The 16,272-nt window shown below is 43.9% G+C and overlaps 2 protein-coding genes across 4 annotated transcripts in view; both read left to right on the top strand.

Annotated features, from left to right (window-relative positions):
* Positions 1–12,287, top strand: part of LOC106592773 (unconventional myosin-XV) — an 86,782-nt gene extending 74,495 nt beyond the window's left edge. For all 3 annotated transcript variants that reach the window (XM_082964637.1, XM_082964636.1, XM_082964635.1), the window contains exons 11-12: positions 8,012–8,107; positions 11,934–12,287. In XM_082964637.1, the coding sequence (XP_082820763.1) occupies positions 8,012–8,107; positions 11,934–12,263 (426 nt within the window). In that variant the 3' untranslated portion in view covers positions 12,264–12,287. The remainder of the gene's footprint in view (positions 1–8,011; positions 8,108–11,933) is intronic.
* A 3,702-nt stretch (positions 12,288–15,989) lies between these two features.
* Positions 15,990–16,272, top strand: part of LOC106593777 (uncharacterized) — a 19,359-nt gene continuing 19,076 nt past the window's right edge. The window contains exon 1 of the mRNA XM_082964638.1: positions 15,990–16,125. Coding sequence (XP_082820764.1) covers positions 16,069–16,125 — 57 coding nt within the window. The 5' untranslated portion in view covers positions 15,990–16,068. The remainder of the gene's footprint in view (positions 16,126–16,272) is intronic.

Here is a 16,272-nt window from a genome sequence, read left to right as displayed (position 1 = left end):
CCCATACAATTCAATTCAATACCTTCTGTCTGTACTCACCCCTCATTCAATCCCATACAATTCAATTCAATACTCTGTCTCTACTCACCCCTCATTCAATCCCATACAATTCAATTCAATACTCTGTCTCTACTCACCCCTCATTCAATCCCATACAATTCAATTCAATAGTCTGTCTCTACTCACCCCTCATTCAATCCCATACAATTCAATTCAATACCTTCTGTCTCTACTCACCCCTCATTCAATCCCATACAATTCAATCCCATACTCTCTGTCTGTTCACACCCCTCATTCAATCCCATACAATTCAATCCAATACCTTCTGTCTCTACTCACCCCTCATTCAATCCCATACAATTCAATTCAATACCTTCTGTCTCTACTCACCCCTCATTCAATCCCATACAATTCAATTCAATACCTTCTGTCTCTACTCACCCCTCATTCAATCCCATACAATTAAATTCAATACCTTCTGTCTGTACTCACCCCTCATTCAATCCCATACAATTCAATACCTTCTGTCTCTACTCACCCCTCATTCAATCCCATACAATTCAATACCTTCTGTCTGTACTCACCCCTCATTCAATCCCATACAATTCAATACCTTCTGTCTGTACTCACCCCTCATTCAATCCCATACAATTCAATACCTTCTGTCTGTACTCACCCCTCATTCAATCCCATACAATTCAATACCTTCTGTCTGTACTCACCCCTCATTCAATCCCATACAATTCAATACCTTCTGTTTATACTCACCCCTCATTCAATCCCATACAATTCAATCCAATACCTTCTGTCTGTACTCACCCCTCATTCAATCCCATACAATTCAATTCAATACTCTGTCTGTTCACACCCCTCATTCAATCCCATACAATTCAATTCAATACTCTCTGTACACACCCCTCATTCACTCCCATACTCTCTGTCTGTACTCACCCCTCATTCAAATCAATTCAATTAAAATTTCTATCTCTGTACATTCTATTTCATTCAATTCAAATTCCAGGTCTGTCTTTCAATTCAGAGTCAATTCAATTCCTCTCAAGTCCCATTTCAATATTATCCCCGACATTTACACAAATGCCAGGCCAATACAGACAGCCTAGCTATATTGGATATATAGAAATACAGACAGCCTAGCTATATTGGAAATACAGACAGCCTAGCTATATTGGATATATAGAAATACAGACAGCCTAGCTATATTGGATATATAGAAATACAGACAGCCTAGCTATATTGGAGATATAGAAATACAGACAGCCTAGCTATATTGGAGATATAGAAATACAGACAGCCTAGCTATATTGGATATATAGAAATACAGACAGCCTAGCTATATTGGATATATAGAAATACAGACAGCCTAGCTATATTGGAAATACAGACAGCCTAGCTATATTGGAAATATAGAAATACAGACAGCCTAGCTATATTGGATATATAGAAATACAGACAGCCTAGCTATATTGGAAATATAGAAATACAGACAGCCAGGCTATATTGGAAATACAGACAGCCTAGCTATATTGGATATATAGAAATACAGACAGCCTAGCTATATTGGATATATAGAAATACAGACAGCCTAGCTATATTGGAGATATAGAAATACAGACAGCCTAGCTATATTGGATATATAGAAATACAGACAGCCTAGCTATATTGGAAATATAGAAATACAGACAGCCTAGCTATATTGGAGATATAGAAATACAGACAGCCTAGCTATATTGGAAATACAGACAGCCTAGCTATATTGGATATATAGAAATACAGACAGCCTAGCTATATTGGATATATAGAAATACAGACAGCCTAGCTATATTGGATATATAGAAATACAGACAGCCTAGCTGTATTGGAAATATAGAAATACAGACAGCCTAGCTATATTGGATATATAGAAATACATACAGCCTAGCTATATTGGAAATATAGACAGCCTAGCTATATTGGAAATATAGACAGCCTAGCTATATTGGAAATATAGAAATACAGACAGCCTAGCTATATTGGATATATAGAAATACAGACAGCCTAGCTATATTGGAGATATAGAAATACAGACAGCCTAGCTATATTGGATATTTAGAAATACAGACAGCCTAGCTATATTGGAAATATAGAAATACAGACAGCCTAGCTATATTGAAAATATAGAAATACAGACAGCCTAGCTATATTGGATATATAGAAATACAGACAGCCTAGCTATATTGGATATATAGAAATACAGACAGCCTAGCTGTATTGGAAATATAGAAATACAGACAGCCTAGCTATATTGGATATATAGAAATACAGACAGCCTAGCTATATTGGAAATATAGAAATACAGACAGCCTAGCTATATTGGAAATACAGACAGCCTAGCTATATTGGATATATAGAAATACAGACAGCCTAGCTATATTGGATATATAGAAATACAGACAGCCTAGCTATATTGGAGATATAGAAATACAGACAGCCTAGCTATATTGGATATATAGAAATACAGACAGCCTAGCTATATTGGAAATATAGAAATACAGACAGCCTAGCTATATTGGAGATATAGAAATACAGACAGCCTAGCTATATTGGAAATACAGACAGCCTAGCTATATTGGATATATAGAAATACAGACAGCCTAGCTATATTGGATATATAGAAATACAGACAGCCTAGCTATATTGGATATATAGAAATACAGACAGCCTAGCTATATTGGATATATAGAAATACAGACAGCCTAGCTATATTGGATATATAGAAATACAGACAGCCTAGCTATATTGGAAATACAGACAGCCTAGCTATATTGGAAATACAGACAGCCTAGCTATATTGGAAATATAGAGATACAGACAGCCTAGCTATATTGGATATATAGAAATACAGACAGCCTAGCTATATTGGAGATATAGAAATACAGACAGCCTAGCTATATTGGAAATATAGAAATACAGACAGCCTAGCTGTATTGGAAATACAGACAGCCTAGCTATATTGGAGATATAGAAATACAGACAGACTAGCTATATTGGATATATAGAAATACAGACAGCCTAGCTATATTGGAAATACAGACAGCCTAGCTATATTGGAAATATAGAAATACAGACAGCCTAGCTATATTGGATATATAGAAATACAGACAGCCAAGCTATATTGGATATATAGAAATACAGACAGCCTAGCTATATTGGAAATACAGACAGCCTAGCTATATTGGAAATACAGACAGCCTAGCTATATTGGAGATATAGAAATACAGACAGCCTAGCTATATTGGATATATAGAAATACAGACAGCCTAGCTATATTGGAAATATAGAAATACTGACAGCCTAGCTATATTGGATATATAGAAATACAGAAAGCCTAGCTATATTGGATATATAGAAATACAGACAGCCTAGCTATATTGGAAATATAGAAATACAGACAGCCTAGCTATATTGGAAATATAGAAATACAGACAGCCTAGCTATATTGGAAATACAGACAGCCTAGCTACATTGGAAATACAGACAGCCTAGCTATATTGGAAATACAGACAGCCTAGCTATATTGGAAATATAGAAATACAGACAGCCTAGCTATATTGGAAATACAGACAGCCTAGCTATATTGGAAATATAGAAATACAGACAGCCTAGCTATATTGGAAATATAGAAATACAGACAGCCTAGCTATATTGGAGATATAGAAATACAGACAGCCTAGCTATATTGGAAATATAGAAATACAGACAGCCTAGCTATATTGGAAATACAGACAGCCTAGCTATATTGGAGATATAGAAATACAGACAGCCTAGCTATATTGGATATATAGAAATACAGACAGCCTAGCTATATTGGAAATACAGACAGCCTAGCTATATTGGAGATATAGAAATACAGACAGCCTAGCTATATTGGATATATAGAAATACAGACAGGCTAGCTATATTGGAAATATAGAAATACAGACAGCCTAGCTATATTGGAAATACAGACAGCCTAGCTATATTGGAAATATAGAAATACAGACAGCCTAGCTATATTGGAAATATAGAAATACAGACAGCCTAGCTACAGTATATTGGAAATATAGAAATACAGACAGCCTAGCTATATTGGAAATATAGAAATACAGACAGCCTAGCTACATTGGAAATATAGAAATACAGACAGCCTAGCTATATTGGAAATATAGAAATACAGACAGCCTAGCTATATTGGAAATATAGAAATACAGACAGCCTAGCTATATTGGAAATATAGAAATACAGACAGCCTAGCTATATTGGAAATATAGAAATACAGACAGCCTAGCTATATTGGAAATATAGAAATACAGACAGCCTAGCTATATTGGAAATATAGAAATACAGACAGCCTAGCTATATTGGGAAATACAGACAGCCTAGCTATATTGGAAATATAGAAATACAGACTATAGAAATACAGACAGCCTAGCTATATTGGAAATATAGAAATACAGACAGCCTAGCTATTTTGGAAATATAGAAATACAGACAGCCTAGCTATATTGGAAATATAGAAATACAGACAGCCTAGCTATATTGGAAATATAGAAATACAGACAGCCTGGCTATATTGGATATATAGAAATACAGACAGCCTAGCTATATTGGAAATACAGACAGCCTAGCTATATTGGAGATATAGAAATACAGACAGCCTAGCTATATTGGATATATAGAAATACAGACAGGCTAGCTATATTGGAAATATAGAAATACAGACAGCCTAGCTATATTGGAAATACAGACAGCCTAGCTATATTGGAAATATAGAAATACAGACAGCCTAGCTATATTGGAAATATAGAAATACAGACAGCCTAGCTACAGTATATTGGAAATATAGAAATACAGACAGCCTAGCTATATTGGAAATATAGAAATACAGACAGCCTAGCTACATTGGAAATATAGAAATACAGACAGCCTAGCTATATTGGAAATATAGAAATACAGACAGCCTAGCTATATTGGAAATATAGAAATACAGACAGCCTAGCTATATTGGAAATATAGAAATACAGACAGCCTAGCTATATTGGAAATATAGAAATACAGACAGCCTAGCTATATTGGAAATATAGAAATACAGACAGCCTAGCTATATTGGAAATATAGAAATACAGACAGCCTAGCTATATTGGGAAATACAGACAGCCTAGCTATATTGGAAATATAGAAATACAGACTATAGAAATACAGACAGCCTAGCTATATTGGAAATATAGAAATACAGACAGCCTAGCTATTTTGGAAATATAGAAATACAGACAGCCTAGCTATATTGGAAATATAGAAATACAGACAGCCTAGCTATATTGGAAATATAGAAATACAGACAGCCTGGCTATATTGGAAATATAGAAATACAGACAGCCTAGCTATATTGGAAATATAGAAATACAGACAGCCTAGCTACATTGGAAATACAGACAGCCTAGCTATATTGGAAATACAGACAGCCTAGCTATATTGGAAATATAGAAATACAGACTATAGAAATACAGACAGCCTAGCTACATTGGAAATACAGACAGCCTAGCTATATTGGAAATACAGACAGCCTAGCTATATTGGAAATACAGACAGCCTAGCTACATTGGAAATATAGAAATACAGACAGCCTAGCTATATTGGAAATATAGAAATACAGACAGCCTGGCTATATTGGAAATATAGAAATACAGACAGCCTAGCTATATTGGAAATATAGAAATACAGACAGCCTAGCTACATTGGAAATACAGAAATACAGACTATAGAAATACAGACAGCCTATCTACATTGGAAATACAGACAGCCTAGCTATATTGGAAATACAGACAGCCTAGCTATATTGGAAATATAGAAATACAGACAGCCTAGCTATATTGGAAATATAGAAATACAGACTATAGAAATACAGACAGCCTAGCTACATTGGAAATACAGACAGCCTAGCTATATTGGAAATACAGACAGCCTAGCTATATTGGAAATACAGACAGCCTAGCTATATTGGAAATATAGAAATACAGACAGCCTAGCTATATTGGAAATACAGACAGCCTAGCTATATTGGAAATACAGACAGCCTAGCTACATTGGAAATATAGACAGCCTAGCTATATTGGAAATACAGACAGCCTAGCTATATTGGAAATACAGACAGCCTAGCTATATTGGAAATATAGAAATACAGACAGCCTAGCTATATTGGAAATACAGACAGCCTAGCTATATTGGAAATACAGACAGCCTAGCTATATTGGAAATACAGACAGCCTAGCTACATTGGAAATATAGAAATACAGACAGCCTAGCTATATTGGAAATATAGAAATACAGACAGCCTGGCTATATTGGAAATATAGAAATACAGACAGCCTAGCTATATTGGAAATATAGAAATACAGACAGCCTAGCTACATTGGAAATACAGAAATACAGACTATAGAAATACAGACAGCCTATCTACATTGGAAATACAGACAGCCTAGCTATATTGGAAATACAGACAGCCTAGCTATATTGGAAATATAGAAATACAGACAGCCTAGCTATATTGGAAATATAGAAATACAGACTATAGAAATACAGACAGCCTAGCTACATTGGAAATACAGACAGCCTAGCTATATTGGAAATACAGACAGCCTAGCTATATTGGAAATACAGACAGCCTAGCTATATTGGAAATATAGAAATACAGACAGCCTAGCTATATTGGAAATACAGACAGCCTAGCTATATTGGAAATACAGACAGCCTAGCTACATTGGAAATATAGACAGCCTAGCTATATTGGAAATACAGACAGCCTAGCTATATTGGAAATACAGACAGCCTAGCTATATTGGAAATATAGAAATACAGACAGCCTAGCTATATTGGAAATACAGACAGCCTAGCTATATTGGAAATACAGACAGCCTAGCTATATTGGAAATACAGACAGCCTAGCTATATTGGAAATACAGACAGCCTAGCTATATTGGAAATACAGACAGCCTAGCTATATTGGAAATACAGACAGCCTAGCTATATTGGAAATACAGACAGCCTAGCTATATTGGAAATATATAAATACAGACAGCCTAGCTACATTGGAAATACAGACAGCCTAGCTACATTGGAAATACAGACAGCCTAGCTATATTGGAAATACAGACAGCCTAGCTATATTGGAAATACAGACAGCCTAGCTATATTGGAAATACAGACAGCCTAGCTATATTGGAAATACAGACAGCCTAGCTATATTGGAAATACAGACAGCCTAGCTATATTGGAAATACAGACAGCCTAGCTATATTGGAAATATAGAAATACAGACAGCCTAGCTATATTGGATATATAGAAATACAGACAGCCTAGCTATATTGGAAATACAGACAGCCTAGCTACATTGGAAATATAGAAATACAGACAGCCTAGCTATATTGGAAATATAGAAATACAGACAGCCTAGCTACATTGGAAATACAGACAGCCTAGCTACATTGGAAATACAGACAGCCTAGCTATATTGGAAATACAGACAGCCTAGCTATATTGGAAATACAGACAGCCTAGCTATATTGGAAATACAGACAGCCTAGCTATATTGGAAATACAGACAGCCTAGCTATATTGGAAATACAGACAGCCTAGCTATATTGGAAATACAGACAGCCTAGCTATATTGGAAATACAGACAGCCTAGCTATATTGGATATATAGAAATACAGACAGCCTAGCTATATTGGATATATATAACTTTGTCCATTCATTCCATTAACTGGGAAATGTAAAAATATTCAATTCTAATTCAATTCCAAAGATTAAATGTTTTACAATTTAAAAATTAAATTTCATTTCAGAAAGTCCAAACACAGTCTATAATTCTAATTAGATTCCAAAACTTGAAGACGGTTGAGATTTGACACCAACCTCGACCTACACATGTCTAATCTCCAGGGTCTGACCCCTGACCCCTGACCCCTGACCCTTTTAGGAGCCTATGTTTGGGATGCTAACGGTTCCCTTGGAGACGACCCTGACGTGTATGGACGAGGACCTCCGACAGGAAGCTCTGGAGGTGTTCGTTATGGTGAGTCCTGTTCGTTATGGTGAGTCCTGTTCATTATGGTGAGTCCTGTTCATTATGGTGAGTCCTGAGTCCTGTTCATTATGGTGAGTCCTGTTCATTATGGTGAGTCCTGAGTCCTGTTCATTATGGTGAGTCCTGTTCATTATGGTGAGTCCTGTTCGTTATGGTGAGTCCTGTTCGTTATGGTGAGTCCTGTTCATTATGGTGAGTCCTGTTCGTTATGGTGAGTCCTGTTCATTATGGTGAGTCCTGAGTCCTGTTCATTATGGTGAGTCCTGAGTCCTGTTCGTTATGGTGAGTCCTGTTCATTATGGTGAGTCCTGTTCGTTATGGTGAGTCCTGTTCATTATGGTGAGTCCTGTTCGTTATGGTGAGTCCTGTTCATTATGGTGAGTCCTGTTCGTTATGGTGAGTCCTGTTCATTATGGTGAGTCCTGTTCATTATGGTGAGTCCTGTTCATTATGGTGAGTCCTGAGTCCTGTTCATTATGGTGAGTCCTGTTCATTATGGTGAGTCCTGATGGTGAGTCCTGTTCATTATGGTGAGTCCTGTTCGTTACGGTGAGTCCTGTTCATTATGGTGAGTCCTGTTCGTTATGGTGAGTCCTGTTAGTTATGGTGAGTCCTGTTCATTGTGGTGAGTCCTGTTCATTATGGTGAGTCCTGTTCGCTACGGTGAGACCTGTTCATTAAGGTGAGTCCTGTTCGTTATGGTGAGTCCTGTTCGTTATGGTGAGTCTTGTTCATTATGGTGAGTCCTGTTCGTTATGGTGAGTCCTGTTCATTATGGTGAGTCCTGTTCATTATGGTGAGTACTGAGTCCTGTTCATTATGGTGAGTCCTGTTCATTATGGTGAGTCCTGAGTCCTGTTCATTATGGTGAGTCTTGTTCATTATGGTGAGTCCTGTTCATTATGGTGAGTCCTGTTCATTTTGGTGAGTCCTGTTTATTATGGTGAGTCCTGAGTCCTGTTCATTATGGTGAGTCCTGTTCATTATGGTGAGTCCTGTTCGTTATGGTGAGTCCTGTTCATTATGGTGAGTCCTGAGTCCTGTTCATTATGGTGAGTCCTGAGTCCTGTTCGTTATGGTGAGTCCTGTTCATTATGGTGAGTCCTGTTCATTATGGTGTGTCCTGTTCGTTATGGTGAGTCCTGTTCGTTATGGTGAGTCCTGTTCATTATGGTGAGTCCTGAGTCCTGTTCATTATGTTGAGTCCTGAGTCCTGTTCATTATGGTGAGTCCTGTTCATTATGGTGAGTCCTGAGTCCTGTTCATTATGGTGAGTCCTGTTCATTATGGTGAGTCCTGTTCATTATGGTGAGTCCTGTTCATTATGGTGAGTCCTGTTCATTATGGTGAGTCCTGTTTATTATGGTGAGTCCTGATGGTGAGTCCTGTTCATTACGGTGAGTCCTGTTCATTATGGTGAGTCCTGTTCGTTATGGTGAGTCCTGTTCATTATGGTGAGTCCTGTTCATTATGGTGAGTCCTGTTCGTTATGGTGAGTCTTGTTCATTATGGTGAGTCCTGTTCATTATGGTGAGTCCTGTTCGTTACGGTGAGTCCTGTTCATTATGGTGAGTCCTGCTCGTTATGGTGAGTCCTGTTCATTATGGTGAGTCCTGTTCGTTACGGTGAGTCCTGTTAATTATGGGGAGTCCTGTTCGTTATGGTGAGTCCTGTTCGTTATGGTGAGTCCTGTTCGTTATGGTGAGTCTTGTTCATTATGGTGAGTCCAGTTCGTAACGGTGAGTCCTGTTCATTATGGTGAGTCCTGTTCATTATGGTGAGTCCTGTTCATTATGGTGAGTCCTGAGTCCTGTTCATTATGGTGAGTCCTGTTCATTATGGTGAGTCCTGATGGTGAGTCCTGTTCGTTATGGTGAGTCTTGTTCATTATGGTGAGTCCTGTTCGTTACGGTGAGTCCTGTTCATTATGGTGAGTCCTGTTCGTTATGGTGAGTCCTGAGTCCTGTTCATTATGGTGAGTCCTGAGTTCTGTTCATTATGGTGAGTCCTGTTCATTATGGTGAGTCTTGTTCATTATGGTGAGTCCTGTTCGTTATGGTGAGTCCTGATGGTGAGTCCTGTTCGTTATGGTGAGTCCTGTTCGTTACGGTGAGTCCTGTTCATTACGGTGAGTCCTGTTCATTATGGTGAGTCCTGTTCGTTATGGTGAGTCCTGTTCATTATGGTGAGTCCTGATGGTGAGTCCTGTTCATTATGGTGAGTCCTGTTCGTTATGGTGAGTCCTGTTCATTATGGTGAGTCCTGATGGTGAGTCCTGTTCATTATGGTGAGTCCTGTTCGTTATGGTGAGTCCTGTTCATTATGGTGAGTCTTGTTCATTATGGTGAGTCCTGTTCGTTATGGTGAGTCCTGTTCATTATGGTGAGTCCTGATGGTGAGTCCTGTTCATTATGGTGAGTCCTGTTTGTTATGGTGAGTCCTGTTCATTATGGTGAGTCCTGTTCGTTATGGTGAGTCCTGTTCATTATGGTGAGTCCTGTTCGTTATGGTGAGTCCTGATGGTGAGTCCTGTTCGTTATGGTGAGTCCTGTTCGTTACGGTGAGTCCTGTTCATTACGGTGAGTCCTGTTCATTATGGTGAGTCCTGTTCATTATGGTGAGTCCTGTTCGTTATGGTGAGTCCTGTTCGTTATGGTGAGTCCTGTTCATTATGGTGAGTCCTGTTCGTTATGGTGAGTCCTGTTCGTTATGGTGAGTCCTGTTCGTTACGGTGAGTCCTGTTCATTATGGTGAGTCCTGATGGTGAGTCCTGTTCGTTATGGTGAGTCCTGTTCATTATGGTGAGTCCTGATGGTGAGTCCTGTTCGTTATGGTGAGTCCTGTTCGTTATGGTGAGTCCTGTTCGTTATGGTGAGGCCTGTTCATTATGGTGAGTCCTGTTCATTATGGTGAGTCCTGTTCGTTATGGTGAGTCCTGTTCATTATGGTGAGTCCTGTTCGTTATGGTGAGTCCCGTTCATTATGGTGAGTCCTGTTCGTTATGGTGAGTCCTGTTCGTTATGGTGAGTCCTGTTCATTATGGTGAGTCCTGTTCGTTATGGTGAGTCCTGTTCATTATGGTGAGTCCTGTTCGTTATGGTGAGGCCTGTTCATTATGGTGAGTCCTGTTCATTATGGTGAGTCCTGTTCGTTATGGTGAGTCCTGATGGTGAGTCCTGTTCATTATGGTGAGTCTTGTTCGTTATGGTGAGTCCTGTTCATTATGGTGAGTCCTGTTCATTATGGTGAGTCCTGTTCGTTATGGTGAGTCCTGTTCGTTATGGTGAGGCCTGTTCATTATGGTGAGTTCTGTTCATTATGGTGAGTCCTGATGGTGAGTCCTGTTCATTATGGTGAGTCCTGTTCATTATGGTGAGTCCTGTTCATTATGGTGAGTCCTGTTCATTATGGTGAGTCCTGTTCGTTATGGTGAGTCCTGTTCATTATGGTGAGTCCTGTTCGTTATGGTGAGTCCTGATGTTGAGTCCTGTTCGTTATGGTGAGTCCTGTTCATTATGGTGAGTCCTGTTCGTTATGGTGAGTCCTGTTCGTTATGGTGAGTCCTGTTCGTTATGGTGAGTCCTGATGGTGAGTCCTGTTCGTTATGGTGAGTCCTGTTTAAGTGTTAGGGTTCTGTCTATCTCTGTGTTCTAGGTGTTTAAGTGTTGGGGTTCTGTCTATCTCTGGGTTCTAGGTGTGTAAGTGTTAGGGTTCTGTGTTCTAGGTGTTTAAGTGTTAGGGTTCTGTGTTCTAGGTGTTTAAGTGTTAGGGTTCTGTGTTCTAGGTGTTTAAGGGATGCGGTTCTATGTTCTAGATCCTGAGGTTCATGGGCGACCCCCACCTGAACGGGGCTCAGGAGAACCTGTTTGGGAACTACATAATCCAGAGAGGACTGGCCAATCAGGGCCTGCGAGACGAGATCCTGGCTCAGCTGGCCAATCAGGTGTGGCGGAACCCAAACCATGACAACGCAGAGAGAGGCTGGCTGCTGCTGCTGGGCTGCACCTGCTGCTTCCCTCCATCACCCAGGCTGCACACACACCTGCTGAAGTACTCACACTACAGGAACACAGAAGTCTCTCTGTGTTCCTGTAGGGGGGGGAGTGGAGGGGCTGGTCTGTACTGTCTCTCTGTGTTCCTGTAGGGGGGAGTGGAGGGGCTGGTCTGTACTGTCTCTCTGTGTTCCTGTAGGGGGGAGTGGAGGGGCTGGTCTGTACTGTCTCTCTGTGTTCGTGTAGGGGGGATTGGAGGGGCTGGTCTGTACTGTCTCTCTGTGTTCCTGTAGGGGGGAGTGGAGGGGCTGGTCTGTACTGTCTCTCTGTGTTCCTGTAGGGGGGAGTGGAGGGGCTGGTCTGTACTGTCTCTCTGTGTTCCTGTAGGGGGGAGTGGAGGGGCTGGTCTGTACTGTCTCTCTGTGTTCCTGTAGGGGGGAGTGGAGGGGCTGGTCTATACTGTCTCTCTGTGTTCCTGTAGGGGGGAGTGGAGGGGCTGGTCTGTACTGTCTCTCTGTGTTCCTGTAGGGGGGGGGTGTGGAGGGGCTGGTCTGTACAGTCTCTCTGTGTTCCTGTAGGGGGGCGTGTGAGGAGTGGAGGGGCTGGTCTGTACTGTCTCTCTGTGTTCCTGTAGGGGGCGTGGAGGGGCTGGTCTATACTGTCTCTCTGTGTTCCTGTCGGGGGGAGTGGAGGGGCTGGTCTGTACTGTCTCTCTGTGTTCCTGTAGGGGGGAGTGGAGGGGCTGGTCTGTACTGTCTCTCTGTGTTCCTGTAGGGGGGAGTGGAGGGGCTGGTCTGTACTGTCTCTCTGTGTTCCTGTAAGGGGGTGTGTGAGGAGTGGAGGGGCTGGTCTGTACTGTCTCTCTGTGTTCCTGTAGGGGGGAGTGGAGGGGCTGGTCTGTACTGTCTCTCTGTGTTCCTGTAGGGGGGTGTGGAGGGGCTGGTCTATACTGTCTCTCTGTGTTCCTGTAGGGGGGAGTGGAGGGGCTGGTCTGTACTGTCTCTCTGTGTTCCTGTAGGGGGGAGTGGAGGGGCTGGTCTATACTGTCTCTCTGTGTTCCTGTAGGGGGGGAGTGGAGGGGCTGGTCTGTACTGTCTCTCTGTGTTCCTGTAGGGGGGAGTGGAGGGGCTGGTCTATACTGTCTCTCTGTGTTCCTGTAGGGGGGAGTGGAGGGGCTGGTCTGTACTGTCTCTCTGTGTTCCTGTAGGGGGGAGTGGAGGGGCTGGTCTGTACTGTCTCTCTGTGTTCCTGTAGGGGGGTGTGTGAGGAGTGGAGGGGCTGGTCTGTACTGTCTCTCTGTGTTCCTGTAGGGGGGAGTGGAGGGGCTGGTCTGTACTGTCTCTCTGTGTTCCTGTAGGGGGGTGCGGAGGGGCTGGTCTATACTGTCTCTCTGTGTTCCTGTAGGGGGGAGTGGAGGGGCTGGTCTATACTGTCTCTCTGTGTTCCTGTAGGGGGGAGTGGAGGGGCTGGTCTATACTGTCTCTCTGTGTTCCTGTAGGGGGGGAGTGGAGGGGCTGGTCTGTACTGTCTCTCTGTGTTCCTGTAGGGGGGAGTGGAGGGGCTGGTCTATACTGTCTCTCTGTGTTCCTGTAGGGGGGAGTGGAGGGGCTGGTCTGTACTGTCTCTCTGTGTTCCTGTAGGGGGGAGTGGAGGGGCTGGTCTGTACTGTCTCTCTGTGTTCCTGTAGGGGGGAGTGGAGGGGCTGGTCTGTACTGTCTCTCTGTGTTCCTGTAGGGGGGTGTGGAGGGGCTGGTCTGTACTGTCTCTCTGTGTTCCTGTAGGGGGGAGTGGAGGGGCTGGTCTATACTGTCTCTCTGTGTTTCTGTAGGGGGGGGAGTGGAGGGGCTGGTCTGTACTGTCTCTCTGTGTTCCTGTAGGGGGGAGTGGAGGGGCTGGTCTATACTGTCTCTCTGTGTTCCTGTAGGGGGGAGTGGAGGGGCTGGTCTGTACTGTCTCTCTGTGTTCCTGTAGGGGGGAGTGGAGGGGCTGGTCTATACTGTCTCTCTGTGTTCCTGTAGGGGGGAGTGGAGGGGCTGGTCTGTACTGTCTCTCTGTGTTCCTGTAGGGGGGGGGTGTGGAGGGGCTGGTCTGTACAGTCTCTCTGTGTTCCTGTAGGGGGGCGTGTGAGGAGTGGAGGGGCTGGTCTGTACTGTCTCTCTGTGTTCCTGTAGGGGGCGTGGAGGGGCTGGTCTATACTGTCTCTCTGTGTTCCTGTCGGGGGGAGTGGAGGGGCTGGTCTGTACTGTCTCTCTGTGTTCCTGTAGGGGGGAGTGGAGGGGCTGGTCTGTACTGTCTCTCTGTGTTCCTGTAGGGGGGAGTGGAGGGGCTGGTCTGTACTGTCTCTCTGTGTTCCTGTAAGGGGGTGTGTGAGGAGTGGAGGGGCTGGTCTGTACTGTCTCTCTGTGTTCCTGTAGGGGGGAGTGGAGGGGCTGGTCTGTACTGTCTCTCTGTGTTCCTGTAGGGGGGTGTGGAGGGGCTGGTCTATACTGTCTCTCTGTGTTCCTGTAGGGGGGAGTGGAGGGGCTGGTCTGTACTGTCTCTCTGTGTTCCTGTAGGGGGGAGTGGAGGGGCTGGTCTATACTGTCTCTCTGTGTTCCTGTAGGGGGGGAGTGGAGGGGCTGGTCTGTACTGTCTCTCTGTGTTCCTGTAGGGGGGAGTGGAGGGGCTGGTCTATACTGTCTCTCTGTGTTCCTGTAGGGGGGAGTGGAGGGGCTGGTCTGTACTGTCTCTCTGTGTTCCTGTAGGGGGGAGTGGAGGGGCTGGTCTGTACTGTCTCTCTGTGTTCCTGTAGGGGGGTGTGTGAGGAGTGGAGGGGCTGGTCTGTACTGTCTCTCTGTGTTCCTGTAGGGGGGAGTGGAGGGGCTGGTCTGTACTGTCTCTCTGTGTTCCTGTAGGGGGGTGCGGAGGGGCTGGTCTATACTGTCTCTCTGTGTTCCTGTAGGGGGGAGTGGAGGGGCTGGTCTATACTGTCTCTCTGTGTTCCTGTAGGGGGGAGTGGAGGGGCTGGTCTATACTGTCTCTCTGTGTTCCTGTAGGGGGGGAGTGGAGGGGCTGGTCTGTACTGTCTCTCTGTGTTCCTGTAGGGGGGAGTGGAGGGGCTGGTCTATACTGTCTCTCTGTGTTCCTGTAGGGGGGAGTGGAGGGGCTGGTCTGTACTGTCTCTCTGTGTTCCTGTAGGGGGGAGTGGAGGGGCTGGTCTGTACTGTCTCTCTGTGTTCCTGTAGGGGGGAGTGGAGGGGCTGGTCTGTACTGTCTCTCTGTGTTCCTGTAGGGGGGTGTGGAGGGGCTGGTCTGTACTGTCTCTCTGTGTTCCTGTAGGGGGGAGTGGAGGGGCTGGTCTATACTGTCTCTCTGTGTTTCTGTAGGGGGGGGAGTGGAGGGGCTGGTCTGTACTGTCTCTCTGTGTTCCTGTAGGGGGGAGTGGAGGGGCTGGTCTATACTGTCTCTCTGTGTTCCTGTAGGGGGGAGTGGAGGGGCTGGTCTGTACTGTCTCTCTGTGTTCCTGTAGGGGGGAGTGGAGGGGCTGGTCTGTACTGTCTCTCTGTGTTCCTGTAGGGGGGTGTGGAGGGGCTGGTCTGTACTGTCTCTCTGTGTTCCTGTAGGGGGGGGAGTGAGGAGTGGAGGGGCTGGTCTGTACTGTCTCTCTGTGTTCCTGTAAGGGGGGGTGTGAGGAGTGGAGGGGCTGGTCTGTACTGTCTCTCTGTGTTCCTGTAGGGGGGAGTGGAGGGGCTGGTCTGTACTGTCTCTCTGTATTCCTGTAGGGGGGCGTGTGAGGAGTGGAGGGGCTGGTCTGTACTGTCTCTCTGTGTTCCTGTAGGGGGGAGTGGAGGGGCTGGTCTATACTGTCTCTCTGTATTCCTGTAGGGGGGCGTGTGAGGAGTGGAGGGGCTGGTCTGTACTGTCTCTCTGTATTCCTGTAGGGGGGCGTGTGAGGAGTGGAGGGGCTGGTCTGTACTGATGAAGGAGCATGGGCAGTGGGCGGAGCTAGCCGGTCACGATTACGTCATGGATCTGGTGGGTATATATCACACACACACACACACACACACACACACACACACACAGACACAGACACAGACACACACACACACCACATTCAGCTAACTGAGAGTTATCAGGCTAACTGAGAGTTATCAGGTTAACTCAGAGTTGATCAGGCTA

Source organism: Salmo salar, chromosome 18 (assembly GCF_965601325.2).
Source record: "Salmo salar chromosome 18, fSalSal1, whole genome shotgun sequence".
NCBI classification, from domain to species: Eukaryota; Metazoa; Chordata; class Actinopteri; order Salmoniformes; family Salmonidae; genus Salmo; species Salmo salar.
This window is presented reverse-complemented; position numbering and strand designations above follow the sequence as displayed.